This window comes from Macaca nemestrina, chromosome 11 (assembly GCF_043159975.1).
Source record: "Macaca nemestrina isolate mMacNem1 chromosome 11, mMacNem.hap1, whole genome shotgun sequence".
Lineage (NCBI taxonomy): Eukaryota > Metazoa > Chordata > Mammalia > Primates > Cercopithecidae > Macaca > Macaca nemestrina.
The window spans coordinates 90,196,030-90,214,171 of record NC_092135.1 but is presented as its reverse complement, the minus strand read 5'-3'; the positions used below and the strand labels follow the sequence as shown (position 1 = coordinate 90,214,171).

Genomic DNA, 18,142 nt, shown 5'->3' with positions numbered 1-18,142 from the left:
AGCGCGGAGAGAAGAAGGAATAAAAACCAGGAATCACTGAATAATCACACACAAAAAAGAAAACTCTTCCATGTGGGGCCTCCAAAACACTGAGACTGCAATAGTGACCCCGGTCACGGAAGAAAGATGCTCCTCTCCACCCTTGTCCCGGAAAGCTCTCGGTCCCGTTACTGGCGACTAAAATTCCATTAGGCTAAAGAGTATGTCTAACTGCCTGAAGAATGCAGCAGGCGGAAGGCGGGTCCCGCTATGCCGTTTACCCTGTGCCCGCTGGAGCGAAGGAAAGAAACGCGCAGAGCCAGAGACTCCTGCCGAGTTAGACCTTCTCTCGTCGCCCCAGGTCACCGGCCATCCGGCAAAGACCCGCGTAAGGCACGCAGGGCCATTGCCTGAGCCAAAAAACAGAGCCCGCTCTCCCCTTCCGGGACGCCGCTTCCTGGCGGATGCTCCCGGCAACCTACCCGCGGTGTATGCGGAGGAGCCTTTCTCTTCCTCTCAGACCACTTGTCCCGCCCAAATCTGACCTTCCAAACACATCTGACCGCACCTCCCAGGTGGACACACGAATAGGCTACGGGCTGGAGAGGAGCGGGTGACGGAGAGAGGGATTCAAACCTGCGGCCGCTTGGGCTGGGTCGGAGCTGCGGGGGGCCTGGGTGGAGAGAGGGGAGAAGAGAGAAGGAAGGAGAGCGCCTGCCGGGACGGCTGAGCTGGCTCGGGGAGCAGCCTTGGGGTTGCAGGCTCTTGTGGGAGATGCTGCTGCTGCTTCCAGGCCGGCCAGAGCGGTTCTAACACCATCGCCTCTCACCCTCTCCTCCCTGCAAATCTCTAGAAAAACGTTCCTGGCCTCTCCGCCGCGACATTCTCAGCCTGCATCCCCCTACAGTCTAGGCGGCGCGCTCCCGCACGCTGGAGCACTGGGCGCCAGCGGGACGCCCTCTCCCGCGCCGGCTCGCCCCTCTCTGCCCTGCTGCTGCTGCTCCTATGACACCTCCGCCCCCACCATCTCCAGCTCGCAGAGACGCCTCCCAGCCGCGGCCGGCGCTCGCTGCCCTGGGTCACGCGCGGAAGAGAGGCGCTAGTCCGCACCCTGCCCTCGGTAGGGGGCGTCCTGGAGCGGAGAGTGAGGCTAGTGGTATATGAGTATGCGGGTAGCCCACCATGAAGCCCGAGCTTCTGACTTGAGCCAGCCCCGCCTAGCCCCACTCGGGCCGGCGCCCGGCGAGCGAGCCCATCTGTGGCTTCCGCGGCCGCCTCCTCCTTGCATCCTTGCACCTCCTCGTCGACCCCTCCCTCCCGGGACCTGCATCCTGCTCCACCAATCAGAGTCCGACTGTCTCTTCCCACGTGACCCCGGGCGGGCTGAGGACCTGCTGCTTCCCAAACGCCAGAGGGATGCGGGCGGCAGAGCTTGATAGGCGGCTGCCGGGCTGCGGGGCGCCTTGACTCTCCCTCCACCCTGCCTCCTCGGGCTCCTCTCCTCTGCCCCTGGACTCCCGTCTCCTCCTGTCCCCCGGCTTCCCAGAGTTCCCTCCTTATGGCAGCAGCTTCCCGCGTCTCCGGCGCAGCTTCTCAGCAGACGACCCTCTCGCTCCCGGGGCTGAGCCCAGTCCCTGGATGTTGCTGAAACTCTCGAGATCATGCGCGGGTTTGGCTGCTGCTTCCCCGCCGGGTGCCACTGCCACCGCCGCCGCTTCTGCTGCCGCCGTCCGCGGGATGCTCAGTAGTCCGCTGCCCGGCCCCCGCGATCCTGTGTTCCTCGGAAGCCGTTTGCTGCTGCAGAGTTGCGCGAACTAGTCATGGTGCTGTGGGAGTCCCCGCGGCAGTGCAGCAGCTGGACACTTTGCGAGGGCTTTTGCTGGCTGCTGCTGCTGCCCGTCATGCTACTCATCGTAGCCCGCCCGGTGAAGCTCGCTGCTTTCCCTACCTCCTTAAGTGACTGCCAAACGCCCACCGGCTGGAATTGCTCTGGTAAGTCCAGAACCCCCGTCCCCGACCCCTTAACCCCGCAGAAGAACACGCGTATCCAGCACAGACCAGCCTACCCTAGCGCGCCTCCTCAGCCCCTCACCTCCTACTGCCCTAGACTCCTAAGACCACCCACCTCTATCCAGAGAAACACGGAGAACTGTTCCAGGCCCGGAGGTAGGGGGTAGTTCTGGGATGGGTAGAAAGTGCAGGTGTAGCAGGAAACCTTTGCATGCTCGCGCTTACATTGGAGCTGAGAGAATTTTGAGAAATATTACACGGGATGGTTTTCTGGGTTCACTGGAAAGAACACCAATCCCAGGGGAAACACAAAAAGAGAAGCTTTGTCATCATTAAAGAAAAAAGTCTTAGTAGGATGAGGAAGAAATAACTTTATGAGAAAGAATGAGCGAGAAAGCAATAAATCAAATGGTGACTGCAGGGGAATCGCTGATTCCTGGCAAAGGTGCCATGAGGGCGCACTGGTCTCCCATTCAAGACCAGGTCACACAGATTCTAAAGGAGCTGGATTTCAATATAATCAATTTCTCTCTCTCTCTCTTCCTCTCTCTTTCTCTCTCTCTCTCCCCCCCCCCTCTCTTCTAGGCGACAAAAAACATTGGTTTTGCATTCCAGTTATGCCCCTCTCTTGCTTCCCTAAGCCTTCCCTCTACCCTAGTAGAGGGAAGTTGAGAAAAAGAACACTTTGCGGGTCTCCCAGGCTGGAGTGGGCATAACTGAGGCTGGTCAGGTTCCGTGTAGGCTAGCCGAGGGCGGAACCGACCTCAGTGGGCGCTGACTCCTCCATTTCTGGACAGGCTTCCGTGGAGTGGGTCAAGCACTCTACTTGCTCGCTTGGGTTCCTTCAGATTCTGACGGCAAGAGCTTGGCAGGCTTCGCTCTGCTGAAGCTTCCTAATTAAATAGGGCCAGAGAATGGGAGTTGCTGCACTCCTAGCTGGCATAGCATTTCGGTTTGACAGCCTGTAGTATACTGGGCAGAATTGTGGTGTAATTTCCTTGGCATTTTAAACTCCGTTAACATGCCTGGGTATTGTCCCCTAGGTGTGGTCTGTTCTAGTTTTAGCAAGTGTGTATGTAATTTTTCATCTTCTGTAAATATAATTTTGCTGTAGTTAAATCTGGCTGTGAATAAAGTGGCTTTAAGGATGTATGTGAGCTGAAGTGTATGTAACTTTAGAGAGGAGGGAATGACCAACTGTAACTCATAGGGTGAAAGCCTGTATAGTTCCTAGTTATTACTACTGTAAATGCCAAAAGGAAAATTATTATGCATCCTTCTAACTTATCCTTTACAAAGACAAGTTGCGATGTGCAACCCTATTAGATTTGGGTCAATAGATTGTTCTGTTTTTTGGCAGTTTCTAAATTTGGCATTTTAATAAAACTCAACATGTTTCTGTAACTTCTTGATTCATGCATACATGTGTGTTGTTTTTGAAAGAATAAGTTTCACTTTGCTTTGTCTAATCACTTTTTAGATGCTTTATTATAGCAATAATTATGAGTCTGCAAAATCAGTTTTTGGAAATGTTGATGGCTTTGTAGTCCAACACAGACTGGTTTGCTTCATTCCTAGCCCTTGCATTGTTTTAGGAAATAACTAACTTAAATGTGAAGTTGACATTTGCAATCAAGAAATTCAATATTTGCCAGATATTTTAAAGGGGACGGCATAAACTAAAGAGAATAAACTGGTTTTGCAGATAGGTTGTCAAGAACTTGACACCCCGCTCCCACCCCTGTTAACTTAGAGGTGATCAATCTTCATTTGAGCCAAACAGACCATCACAGAAAACACTGTGCCTGTTTATCTTTATTATTGAGGCTTTGTTTCCTCTTTGTCTGGATAAATTTCAAATAAGCGTTTGTTTCAGTCCTTGAAGCAAAAGAACAATTAAAGATGGGGAAGTGGTAAAAGGGCATTCAGAGATCATCACTAGCTCTTTTCCAAAATATGGAGTTTTGTGGTCATAAATATTGTCCACCTAATGAGCAAAAAAAAAAAAAAAAAAAAAAAAAAAAAAACAGGAAGCAAATGTTAAGCACCACTGTCAATATTAATGAAGCCTTAAAAAATAGCACTGTCAGAAAAGGATATTAAAGGAGAATTGACTAGAAAAGAATTGTGGAAAATGGAAACGAATATTGATCACTTAACTAGATTTTGAGGTTATCAGTAGATGGTGACCTTGCAGTACAGCTATAGTTGTTGGATTTAAAATTTAGAACAAGTATTTTAAAGCTTCAAGATAGTGTTTTTTGTTAAAAATCTGTAACATGTTTTAATGACTGGAGTGTTCTCTTTAAATTTGAGGTTATGATGACAGAGAAAATGATCTCTTCCTCTGTGACACCAACACCTGTAAATTTGATGGGGAATGTTTAAGAATTGGAGACACTGTGACTTGCGTCTGTCAGTTCAAGGTAAGAAGTCTTATATTTGCATCTTCTAATTCATTAATGAGACTGCAAAGCAGGGATCTCCCTTTACAGCCTATCACTTGGAAATTTATAGCTATGCAAGCTAAGAGGGAAGCTGGCACCAAGCAAAAGTACTGGCAAGAGAGCCAACTGATGTCAAGAAGACATATACTTTTTGGAGAAATGTATATGCCAAAGTTATAAATGCCACTGAAGGTAGAAAGCTTCAGGTTGTGCTTTTGGGATGTCAAAGAAAATTATGTTTCTCTGACCCTTCTAGCATCATTTTAAAAGTGAATTGACTGGGCATAATAGTCAAAGTAGGGGGTAAAAAGTGTGAACTTGTGCTTTTGTTCTTTTTGATGGGAACTATCATCTTTTTATCTTATTGCTATCTGTTTTAATGATCTTGGCCTTTATTGCCCTTGCAACCTGACTAGGTTTTTAAGTTAGCTCCTTATTAGTGTAACTTCAAAACTTTGTTCTAATTTGGAAATCATGGAACTTATTAATTAATATATGTCGGCTTTTTCATAGGTACCACCCTCAATTAGAACTGAATCCCCTAGGAATCCAAAAGAGCATTTAGATCCACAAGTTATTTTATGAACATCAGGAAGATGTACTTTTTCTTGTGTTAATTTATTTTAAGTAACAAAGCTGGCATCATCAAAACTAGGTTACTAGTATATATTAAAGATAGAACTTTTAATGTCATTAGGATGCTCGTTAGCTAACAAATGCTTTCCACCATGTACGTTATAAACCTTTTCCTCTCAAAATGTTCATATAATCATGTAGAACTTCAAGTAGCATGGGTGTTGTACCAATAGCCTATATTTGCCCTTGAGCATTTTAAATTACTTTTAAAAATACTTTTAAAATCCGACAGTATGACTCAACCAGGAAATATGCACATAAACAAAAGTACATGTGAGATAAGGGAAACTTTTCTAAGAATAAAAAAATATAGAACAAATAAAAACATTAAACTCAAATTTAGACCTAGATATCTGGTTTAATAGGTAATATTTAGAATTATTGATGAAATTTAAATATTTTAGATTGAATTTGACCTCCCACTAAGAAGAGAATTCACATTTAAATAAAGTTTAAGTAGCTTTTAGAAATGCTAAAACCTTCTTAGACATTATTTTCTTCTTTCTAAGAAACATAATATGACAACTGATATTTGTAAAGTGCACCACCTCCTGGTGGGTGAGTACTGCTGTGACTGTACAGTTTTTTAGACCATACCATAGTGTCAGAAACATATTCATGCATATTTAATATGCATGTAACATCAACTTCTAAGGTCTCCAGCCACATTAAACAATGTCATTATGTACTTTCAATGAACTACATGAGAGAGATAGAGCATGAGAACTCCCCAATTCATACTTAACCAAATGTTAACTAAACAGGAAAAAAGCACAATTGGATAAATCATTAATTAAAGGCCCAGAGAATTTTGTGAATTTTTCCTTCTTTCCCTTTTTGATTTCCATAAATTTGTCTTATTTTCATAACCATAGATAGACAAAAGAAATGAACTCATAAAAAATATCAAATGAACCGGGAAAAGCATTCCTGAAGTGTAAAGCCATGGTTCTAAGATTTCACCAGGAGAAAAAAAAAAGGGGGGGGTTGACAGAACTCTAAAGGAACAGAACTGTAAAGCTGCAAAATGAAAATAAATAATCTTCTTGTTAAAGGAATTGTTTTCATTTTATACGTGCTACGGAAGATTTTGGTAAAACTTTTATCAACAAAAATATGTGTGTTTTTCATACATTGGTCAGTCAGCTATGTTTAGCATTAATTTAAATAATTGTTAAGTGGAATCCATGGGGGAGTGGCATCGAATGCAAGTTTGAGTAAGAAACTAAAATGTAAATTTGCTTTTTGTAATCCTTGTGGCATTTGAAATGTACTAGTGTATTACTACTGCTATTAGTTTGTGCTTTGCAATAGTTGTCAATCTGGCAAGAAAAAATAAACATCTCCCTAGTGGAAAATGTAGACTTTGCACATACCAAGAATATAGAGTGGCTGAATTAAATTGAAGATCAAAGAAAAGTATAAGTTGCATGAAGAATAATAAATAGGATATTTTAAGCTAAGAGTCTCTTGAGTCCATCTTCTCCAATACATGAATTTGAGTTTTTTGGTGTTTGTTATTTTAGCCCTAGTATCTGATAAAAAGGGAGAGGTATTGAAAATCTATTTTCCTATGTATTATTCTAAACTTCTGTTTCTTTCTCTGCTGCCTTTTCAGGTACAAGCAAGCATTCCTCTTTTTTTTTTTTTGTTTTTGTTTTTGTTTTTTTGTTTTTGTTTTTTGTTTTTTTTTGGAATTTTTGGAGACAAGAGTCTTGCTGTGTCGCCCAGGCTGGATAGTAGTGGTGCGCTCTTGGCTCACTGCAACCTCCACCTCCTGGGTCTCCCAGCGATTCTTGTGCCTCTGCCTCCCGAGTAGCTGGGAATACAGGTCACTCCACCATTCTCAGCTAATTTTTTTGTATTTTAGTAGAGACGCGGTTTCACCATGTTACCCAGGCTGGTCTCAAACTCCTGCGCTCAGGAGATCCACCTGCCTCTGTCTCCCAAAGTGCTAGGATTACAGGCATGAGCCATGGCACCCAGCCTGCAGTCTATAGTCTTTCTAGCTGAGAGATAAATTTCAAAGAGAAATGGGCATATATTTTTATATCTATAATGTTTACAATTTGCCTTATCACTGGAACACTAAAGTAAACATTATTAGTCTTCACCTCTCTTAGATGATTTTAAATAAATTGATTTCTATCCTTCAAACATATTATCTCATTTATTTCTCACAACTCAGTGAGATGATTGTTTTCTCTCCCCTTTTTAAAACTTTTATTTTAGGTTTGGGGGTACATGTGAAGGTTTATTACATATGTAAACACGTGTCATGGGGGTTTGTTGTACATATTATTTCATCACCCAGGTATTAAGCCCAGTAAGTATGAGGATGAAAATTTGGAGACAGTAAATGGATAGACAGACAGATAGGTAGGTAGGTAGGTAGGTAGATAGATAGATAAGAATAAAAGTGGGGAGGAAGGAAGGGAGGGAGGCAGAAAGGGAGGGAAAAAGGAAGGGAGATACATGTAGATATTTATAGATAGCCCTGGTCATGCAATGATCAATAACTACTTTATAATTTAAAAATATTATGAAGCCTTATGTTTTTCAGGTATTACCTAATTCAAATACTAAATTTTTTTTTAATAAGTCATGCTTTAGATCTAAAATTTTCTTATTACTAAGGCTGTGTAACAGACTGCCCAGCACTTAGTGGCTTAAGACAATGAATATTTATTTTGTTCATGAATCTGCCATTTTGGCAGGGCTTAATCAAAACAGCTCACCTCTACTCTCTTTGGCGTTAGCTGATGGTGAGGGGAGGGAATTCAAAGGCTTGATGCTATACTGATCTGAGGGTTCTCACTCATATGTCAGACTGTCAGCTGAAGACCTTCTTCTTCTCCATGTTGATCTCTTTGCATGGGTAAGTTTTGTCTTCCTCATAGCATAGTGGCTGAGTTTCAAAGTCAAGCATCCAGAGAGAAAGAAAGAGCCAGGTAGAAGCTATATCCTTTAGTGACCTAGCCTGGGAAGGCACACAGAGTCATTTCCACCATAGTCACAGGCCTGTCGACTCTTAAAATCATAATTTTTTTTACATTTAAGGAAATATAAATCACAGAAAAGTAAAAATTACTTATGGAATGGTCAAAGGATTGGAACATATGCAGATTTTTTAAATCTTTTTTCCTTTTTGGAAGAAAAATATACCATATCCCAAGCCATTCTTCTTAAGCCTTTGACAACTGGGAATATAACAGAATTGACTTAACATCTGTTGAGCACCTTCTACATGCCAGACTCTGTGGAAGGGGCTGGCAATATATAAAACATAAGTCATACGTGAGCTTCTAGATGCTGAAATCTCAGCTCAAAAAACCTATATTAATCAAATAAGCAATAAATCCTATGAAAAACTTCTCACATAATTTTTATTAATTTGTAGCAAAAATGAATTTCATACATTCTAGTGTGTCAAGTTATTTTTTTATTTTTTTTATTTTTTTGAGGCGGAGTCTCTCTCTGTCGCCCAGGCTGGAGTGCTGTGGCCAGATCTCAGCTCACTGCAAGCTCCGCCTCCCGGGTTCCCGCCATTCTCCTGCCTCAGCCTCCCGAGTAGCTGGGACTACAGGCGCCCGCCACCTCGCCCGGCTAGTTTTTTGTATTTTTTAGTAGAGACGGGGTTTCACCGTGTTAGCCAGGATGGTCTCGATCTCCTGACCTCGTGATCCGCCCGTCTCGGCCTCCCAAAGTGCTGGGATTACAGGTTTGAGCCACCGCGCCCGGCCGTGTGTCAAGTTATTGACTCCACTAGTGTGGGGGTTAGCCCATTTTGGAACAAAATTCTTCTATTGAAAAACACTTGTTTGGAAAATAAACATAAGATTTTAAAACATAGAAAAATAGAATCACTTTTCCCCCTGAGAGGAAGTTTGTACAACACATACATTTATGGACCTAACCATCTGAACTCGAGTCTTGTTTTTCCTCTTACCAGGCAACTGTATGGCCTTTAGCAAGTCACTTAACATCTCAATCTGTCTCTTCATCTGAAACTGAGCAGTATCATGAATATTACTAAAAACTATTTCCAATAATTTGGCATATTTTAATGCAGTAGTTAGCGTATTTCATGCTTAGGGTTAGCCTGTTTCCTCTTGTTTTTCTAGTTCTAGAAATGCCATGGTTTGATGTTAGAGTTAAAATACATATCATACAAAGCAAATAATTTACATTTCTTTGTGTAAGTATTACAAGATGTTTCTCGTTTTAAAAACATGACTTTGTTAATTTCCCAAGTGTTCCAGGTAAGCATTTCAAGTGGGAAAACTAGGCTATAAACCTGTTAAATATTTCATTGTTGACTAACATTCAAAAAGTCCTACACCAAGGCAGTGAAAGAAATAGGAGGACCTAGGACTAGACTCCCACTCATGAGCTTTCATCATTTAGGACGTGCATCCTCCTTGTATTCTTCATATTAATGAGTGCAAGTCTTGATACTAAGGGCCAAAAACATCATGCCAGTAATCTACAGTTAAGCTCTTTTCAGCTCTGTAGAAATCTCCCTTTTGGCTTGTGCGTGGAACTTGGCAGCTCTGTTTTTAGAACTGTTCGAATTTGGCTTACTGCATCCCTCAGAAGCGGCATATGAGCACTTTATCAGTTTATTCGATATTTTAAGATGCATATCAGCATTGTGTACTAGCAGTTGGGAGAGATAATAAATACTTTCCACTCCCCACTCCCAGTCCACTGACTCTATATTTGAGTAATCTGAGAAGGACAAATAAATAAAATTTAAGGATTGGAGAGAAGAAAACAAGGACCCAAATAATCTACACACAAAGTATTATAAGCAGGGATGGAGATGGAGATTGAAAAGTAGTCTGGGGCAAGAATGCCAGGCCTCAAGCATTAGATGTTAGTCCAGCTAGTCATAGACATATTATGACTCTCTTCTGTCTACTGAAAGGATCAGCAAGTCTAGCGATCATAATGTCACCAGCTGTTTCCTTCTTTCTGGTCTCTCCTCCATGTGCTCAGACACCATTGTAGTGTTCGTAGATCAACATAATCCTACCTACATTCTCCTGTCTCAGGTTCTGATCATAGCACATTTATCAAGCACCTATCCCTGCACTTTCCTTGCTGGCCACAGTTCTGGCATGAGCACAAGCCACATTTATTTGTTTTTTTCAGTACTGCTCATTGGAAAATTCAAATCTTCACAGGCATTTTGCTCTTGCCTTCTTTCTTGAATAGTAGTGCAGATGCTCAGACCTGTGGTGAGTCAGTTTTCAGATGTAAATTAAAACAAATTTTTGGAAAGCTCCTGGAAAACAGTGCTTACACAGGTATCGTCTAATCAGAAGTCAGTTGCTGATTGAGTTAAACATTAGCAAAAGATTAGTGAAAAGCTCTAATCAAATCAGTTTGTTTTTTTTTTTTTTTAACAGAATCTTGCTCTGTCACCCAGGTTGGAGTGCAGTAGCTCAATCTCGGCTCACTGCAAGCTCCACCTCCCAGGTTCACGCCATTCTCCTGCCTCAACCTCCCGAGGTAGCTGGGACTACAGGCGCCTGGCTAATTTTTTGTATTTTTAGTAGAGACAGGGTTTCACCGTGTGAGCCAGGATGGTCTCGATCTCCTGACCTCATGATCTGCCTGCCTTGGCCTCCCAAAGTGCTAGGATTACAGGCGTAAGCCATCAAAACAGTTTTTTAAATATAATCACATACATAGACTGAGTCTGGGAGACAATAATGTAACTGTGGAAAAGAATTACTATATAGAGGACTTGCAGAATGTCTAGATTATATATTGTAGAAATTAAGATAAAGAATATTTTTAAAATATGTGCTAAAGCAATCTGTTAGTAATTATGGTCATCTTAATATGACTGTCATCCCATTTGGGTTTACTGTTTGGAAAAAAGTTGATCACAATTACCAAAACATTATATTTAAGTTGTTAATAATATATAAAAAAATAAAACTCATAAAATTAGGCTTTCATTTCAAAGAACATTGACATTTAAATTTGTTATGACACTTAAGCTATTATTATATAAAGACAAAGAGCAAGAGTTAAATAGATGGTTAGGAATAAGGAAGTTTAGGTATTGTAAGGAAATAGAGTAAAATAATAAATTTCAGGTTTTAATCAATCAGATTATCAACATGTTGAGAGGTGTTTTCTTTTGCATAAATTCTTGAGTTGAAGTTTATTTATGATAGGGTTTTAGGTTTGTTATCATATATATTTAAACTTTCCTACCCATCTCACTGTATTATTGGTTTATTTTGTATGTATTCTGAACTCACAGAACATCAAAGATTCAAATATATTAGATAAAAGTAAAACATAGAGAAGAGTTTTTACATGCATCTGTAAGTATGATTTTCCTTTCTTAGTTTCTGGCATAGGTGAGCATATAAAGATAATAATCTTGATCATTATATTGTTTATAATTAAACAATGAAGCACATCAGTAGTAGTAATCATGAGATAATCACATCCCTGGTGTAATTAGCAGGCATAGGACAAAGCCAAGTATCATTAATGCCTTAGAGTATGATTATATTATGATGACTATACTCTGTAGGTTGCCTTAATTTTCACTGTAATATATATACTTTTTTAATAGTGAGTTTCTTTTAAAAATGAACTTTTCTCTTTATGGAATATCTATTAATAGACATACTTTGGAATAGTCAGTAAAGTTTACTTACAGTTCAGTAGTTGTTTAAATTTTTCTCTGTGTTCCATAATTTTGTTTCTCTCTAGACCATATCCATATCAATATACAATAAAGAGGTATAAAAATAAATAAGTAAATCAGTATCTTATCTGAATATTTAGAAATTTACAAGGACTAGAATTCAATAAAAATTCAATTAAATTCAATTTAAAAAACAACTAAGAGTTAATTGATTTATTTGGCATTTTGGCCATATACTTCCACTCCTAACACGGATAGACATTACCTGTTTTTGAATAGCTTGAAATTAAACTGTATTTTAATTTTTTCCATCAAGTCATATGGGCTACATACTAAAAATAATATTAAGTAGTATTAATATGTTTGTTGCTATATCTTTGTTGTGCTACTTGTGCAGTCACTTTGTTGGAATTGCCTGATCAATTTAGATGCTTATTTTTGCCCTATCTAAGTCAAATGACTGGTTGGCTAACTTGAAATTGGCTTTGTGAATCTTTCAATGATGCCCTTATGAAGACTCATTGGACACAATTAGAATCATTGAAAATGAAGACAAGTGGTTTCTTTTGCAAATTATTACTTCTGTTCATCATGTCAGAGGGATGCAGTCTCCAGTACTAACTATAGGCTTACATCTGTGTATTTCCCAGTGCAACAATGACTATGTGCCTGTGTGTGGCTCCAATGGGGAGAGCTACCAGAATGAGTGTTACCTGCGACAGGCTGCATGCAAACAGCAGAGTGAGATACTTGTGGTGTCAGAAGGATCATGTGCCACAGGTATGTGTGTGATCTTCTTTGAAACCTTCTGCCTGGACTCCAAATCCAAAAACTATGTCTTTCATTTCTTGTTATGTCATCTCCCAATAAATAATTCAGATTATATATTGACTAGACAAGCCTGTATCGTTTTGTTCAAAGCATTTATTATTCTTATTCTTTGTCATTTTTACATTTCAAGTCACTTTTGGAAGAAAGAGGGTATCTACCATAAGGACAGTGGTAGATTTAAGGACATATGTTATTAAATGAAATACAGGCAGTTTGAATAAAAGTCACATATAATTAGAAATCTAGATTGACTGCCAACATGCCAAATATGGAGAAACCTGACTATGTATGGATAAAGTTGTATTATTTATTTGTGTGTTTGTTTGTTTTGAACAATAGCATTATCTGCTGAAAGGCAATTTTGCAGATTGGGGCTCTGAAGTTGATGTCTAATCTTAGCTCTACAAAATGGTCTTATTATTAGGTAGATTATATTGACAAATGTGTTTGTAGTTGACATAATTTCTAATGACGTGTCATTTCTGACTCAATTAACCTGGAATTCTACAAAGTTTTTCAGTCAAGTTTACCAACAATGCTATAAAGGAAGTAAGAAGAGAGAGAGACTTCATATGCTCTATAGCTTTTCAAGCTTTCCTTCTATCTATAGTAGTTGTTAGAGCTTATGCTTTAAAATGGGAAGTGCTTTAAAATGGGCCTGAGTTTTCAAGTTAAGCTTGATATCAAAGTCACATGTGTTATAGAGACTTTAAGATGCCATGGTAGTTGTTCTTAATGGCAAATAAGCATCTTTCTGGGAAGTCATAATTCCTGAGAATTTAGATGATATAAGCATATTCCGGAATAATAACAATGATATCAAATATAAACTTTCTTCAAAAATAGGAGTGAGAATAGCGTCATGAAAAGTCTATTTTGTTCAAAAGTCCCTCTTAGATAACAGGTATTTCTAATCTAGAGTATGATGTTAAAAGTTATGTGCTAAGTGGCTGGGGCAGGGTGGAAAATGAGCAAAGAGAAAAGCCTCATATTCTTTAAAAGATTGTCTTAAGCGTATTGATTGTTAGTAAAGTTATACTGGTGACTACCCAAGTTTCTGAGAATTAGCAGAAGAAAGAGAATAGTATCATATCTCATGGCCAATGATATTTTGTTTTGGTTTTGGTTTCTAGCAGTCTTTTCTCGTAAGGGATTATTTGCTTAGATGTGAATGTTCTTCATGAAAGGATGGTCAGGGGGCAAGCTGAGCTGGTACTGCATTTGCTTATTTGCTAAAGCAAGCAGGTCATTGCTGCTTGGTCTGTGAATGACAAGTCATGAATAAAAGGTACAGCAATATGTGAGAGTCAATGGGCAGCCTTCTCCAGTAGGAAAGGAGGATGACCAGCATGCTGTTCTCATGCTAAGGATGAGGGATATAGAAAGTATGACAAGGAGCAAATGAATTATGAGGAATCAATCAGCCATACCAAAGAAATGAGAAATAATACTTTAGGACAAACTGAATAGAAAAAAAGTAGAATCCCAGGAACCAGGAAGGATGAAGGCAAATACCATAGAGTATTGAGGAAAGGATTTGCTTTTTCAAGATCATCGAGAATATCTGTTCTTTTCTAACAATAACCACATGAGAATTGGCAGGCAATTATTATAATAAACAGATCAGAAGTTACGGTTATGGCCGATGTAGCAAAATCTTTCTTTCTTACTTGCCAACCTCCAAGTTCTTGTCAGCGCATATAATCACATTCTCCTGATTCATTCAAGTCTTTCCATTCTAGTCCCTGATGTGCTGGTTATACTATGAAAATAAATACTTAGCCAAGTAGAAAATTTAATCACAATCGAGTAATCCATCTTTAGCTCATTCACATACTTAGATTTCTACAAGATTTAATTAGTAAGCCAGTCTTGCTGAATGCATCTTCCATGGACTTGTAAATCTAAAAGGTTTTTGATCTGAATAATGACGGAGAGAACAAAGTAATTTTCATTAACCAGATCTGACTGTAAATAAATTGGGGTTCTGACTTTTGATCTAGAAGGGATTCTCATTCTTTTCTTTGTATATTTCCCATTTATTTTTTAATGCTGTTTGACACTGAATGAAAGTGGCAAGTTGTAAGCTCTAGGAATAATAGGCAGTAGAAGATATAACTTTATATTTATTATATTTCATTGAACTTTATTTTTTTTTCCAGAGAATGGATTCTTATTGGGAAATCTGCTCAATGGTCTTACTGTCAATTTAACTTTTTGCCTTGTAAGAAATGCGTTAACTAGGAACTCAGATTTAGGTCTAACAGCATGACTTATTTTCTTAGGTGTTTCTTTCTCACTAATAAGACTTTAGTAGGCTATTTATCATCAGTTGGCCAAGATGACTCATCAAATAATAGAGAAAACATTAAAGCTTCCCATAACGATTTCATAATGATGCCACCGACTTAAGTGATCATTTTTCTAATCTATTCCTTCTTTTCTTCCCTGGCTGTTTCATTTGTGTCAAATCAAATATTGTCTTAAGAACCATGCCCCTTGAAGTTTTAGAAATGCACGTGGGAAATACAAGATAAAATACTATCGGCATTTTTTTCTGATTTTCCCCAATCATATGTATTTATTAGAATACCCGTAGATGAATAGGCAAGATGTTTACTCTACATTTTAATTATTATGTTCCAGACAGTGCTTAAGCATTTAAAATATACTACTGTGCAGTAAGCCTCAAAATAGCCCAATTGGATAGATATTACTATGCCCATTGAATAGAGGAGGAATATGCTTAGCAAGGTTGAATAACATTTCTCTATCATGCAATGAGTAAGGTTTGGAGCTTGGAACTCCTAAGCCTTTATGCATTTCTGCTTATGTTCATATAAGTGTAGAGTGATAAACAACACATTTTCCTTGACTGAAAGAAGTTTATAGGGGAAAATTTAGAATAAACTATATACATTTAACTAAAATATATTTAGAATGTGTTATCACTATAATACCACAACCTGCTATTTAGCCCTGAATGAGTATAATACTGAATTAAGCTTTCAAATTAATGCAAATACAATCAATTAAAATTTTTGTCTGTGAAAGTATACAAAAAGGAAACTTGACAAACATTAAGCACTCAAGCACTGTTCTGTCCAAAAGAGATGATGTTGTGACTTATAACAGTCAGTTCAGTTGGTAGGAATATTCTAATATCAGCATGAATTCATCAGTCTTTCTTGATCTATTATCATTAAACAGTCAATTCTTATGATTAAAATCCTTGTTTGATTCTACATTTACTAAGAGTAAATTTTATCATAAATTATTTTACCAATTTACTTGCCTTTAAGGAAAAGATATGCTGCCCCAAGGACATATGTCCTGTCACATTAATAGTTAATTGATTACTTGACATTCTAATAGTCAAGTAGTGCTAGGCTGTATAAATTTAGTTAATGTGGGTCTCCAACAAGACTGACAATTCAAACTACTGCTCCTTCATGGTACTGCTAATGCCAATACATGATAAAAAGGAGGGCTGCTGGGAAGGCCTTCCTTCTTCAATATATGTCAGCCTTCTGTGGATTTTCATATACCATGCCTCTTTCTATGTGGTGCTTCTCAATAAAGTATCATGGAAGCAAACAAGTAAAATTCATGTTTTATTTTAATTGGACTAAAACCGTAAATTCTTAAGAGTGGCATTTGGTATAAGTCTTGAACCCTGGGTGAGATTTCACTGTGGGATAAGGGCACATCAGGCAGAGAATATCAATATTAATCTTATTTCCCTGTATTAACATTAAATACATAACCAAATGTATTGTGGACGAACAAAAATGGAAAGGCAGAAGGAAGATGATATCTATACTTAAGAAGTAGAAGCAGATGGAACCTCAGTGGTTTTGATTTCAACTTGAAATTTTGCATGTTTCTGGGAACTACTTTCCCAGAAATAAACAACGTTGACCAATTGTAATTAATGGGAGGAAGGGGAGAGAAGAAATAGTGAAAGAAAAATCCAGAAGAGGAGGTGTGATTTTTTTCTGCAAGAATCATTTAGTGAATATCGGACTTCAAGCACAAAGGCAAAAATCAAGCTCTCTTCTACTGATGTCAGAAACAAAGGATGATTTGTCACAGATGGAATCATCCACAATTGTGGTATTCGTAAAACTTATCAACACCCATATAAAAATGTTTCTTTTTAAACTGCTTTTCTCTTTGTTCATATGCAATTTGCAAGAATATAAGTCTTAATTATGGGTTTATTTGCCACAGACATTAGACTATTTAATTTCTGAAACTTACTGATTGTTACAAGCATCTCATTTTTAATACTTTATTTTGCTAAGGGCACCAAATCCAGCCTGTCAAGATTAGGAATTTTTCATAGTCGAGATTAGGAAATTTTCCAAACTGGGCAATAATGTTTTCATAAAGCTTTGGAATAAAAATGATGGATAATTTATTTTGGAAGTTACATTAATAGATATTAAATTAAATTGATGTGAATGTATATTTTTGGATTAAATATTAGTATTTTTCTCAAACAATATTATTGCAGTATTAAACTAAGAAAGTAAACTTGAGCTTAAAAAGTCATAAGTATTTTTGAATATGTTTTACTAGCAAATATAATTTTTCCTCCCACAGATGCAGGATCAGGATCTGGAGATGGAGGTAGGAGTTGCTTTTTTATATATTTGAAGATTTACTGGTGGATATTATTATGTATATTTAGTTATGTATATTCCATTTCAGATATTTAAGGCAAATTCATATTTTGCATTTTAGGAAAGATGAAAACATAAAAAATTATCTCCATATAAAGTACATGTATATGCCATGCAAATTATTTGGCATACTTATGAATCATACTCTATCTCCAGTTAATCTTCTTTGTTCATTTGTTTGTTTGTTTGTAAGTTATTTTTGATATGGATAGGCATAATGTAAAAACTTCTGAAGAGAAGCATGCAAGCATATTTGGCAGGGAAGAAAGAATTCATGAGGAAATCATTTAAATATTGGATTTTTAAATATAAGACACTGCTCTCAATTACTAGGTAGTAATAAGACATACATAACCTACCATATAGACAAGGTTTTAATTATCGGATTTATAATTTGAAACTGAAGGAACTTTAGTTCATAAAAATGAAAAAGATAAAATTAAGTCCAATGAAAGTATAATATTATCTTTGCTTCCTTGATTAAATCTATAGTTATTTTTACTGAAGTATGATATATGTTCCCATTAGTTAGTTTTGTTTAGGGAAGTATATAAGAAAGAGAGAGAGAAACTTTAAAAGTTTGATCTAATGTACTTACTACCAAATGAAGATTTTACCTGTAGATTGAAACTAAATCATAAATGTCCCAAATACTTTTCCCAATGAAATTCAAACAAAATTAGACTTTTATACACACAAAGCAAAACAAAACACAGCCTATGTATAATTTCAAGATTAAGAAAAACAAAACAAATGAAAAACATTGTCTCAAGACCTTGCTTCAGTTGTGTAAAATAATTAAATGTGCTATTCCAGGTTGATTTCAGTTTTTAAATACAGAATTTGATAAAAGATAAGTAAAAGAAGGCCTG

At 38.2% G+C, this 18,142-nt stretch overlaps 1 protein-coding gene across 1 annotated transcript in view; it reads left to right on the top strand.

Moving 5' to 3' along the window:
* Positions 1–1,378: 1,378 nt before the first annotated feature.
* The window catches only part of LOC105468192 (transmembrane protein with EGF like and two follistatin like domains 2), a 249,456-nt gene continuing 232,692 nt past the window's right edge, over positions 1,379–18,142 (top strand). Inside the window, exons 1-4 of the mRNA XM_011718234.3 lie at positions 1,379–1,971; positions 4,306–4,415; positions 12,402–12,531; positions 17,191–17,217. Coding sequence (XP_011716536.1) covers positions 1,800–1,971; positions 4,306–4,415; positions 12,402–12,531; positions 17,191–17,217 — 439 coding nt within the window. The 5' untranslated portion in view covers positions 1,379–1,799. The remainder of the gene's footprint in view (positions 1,972–4,305; positions 4,416–12,401; positions 12,532–17,190; positions 17,218–18,142) is intronic.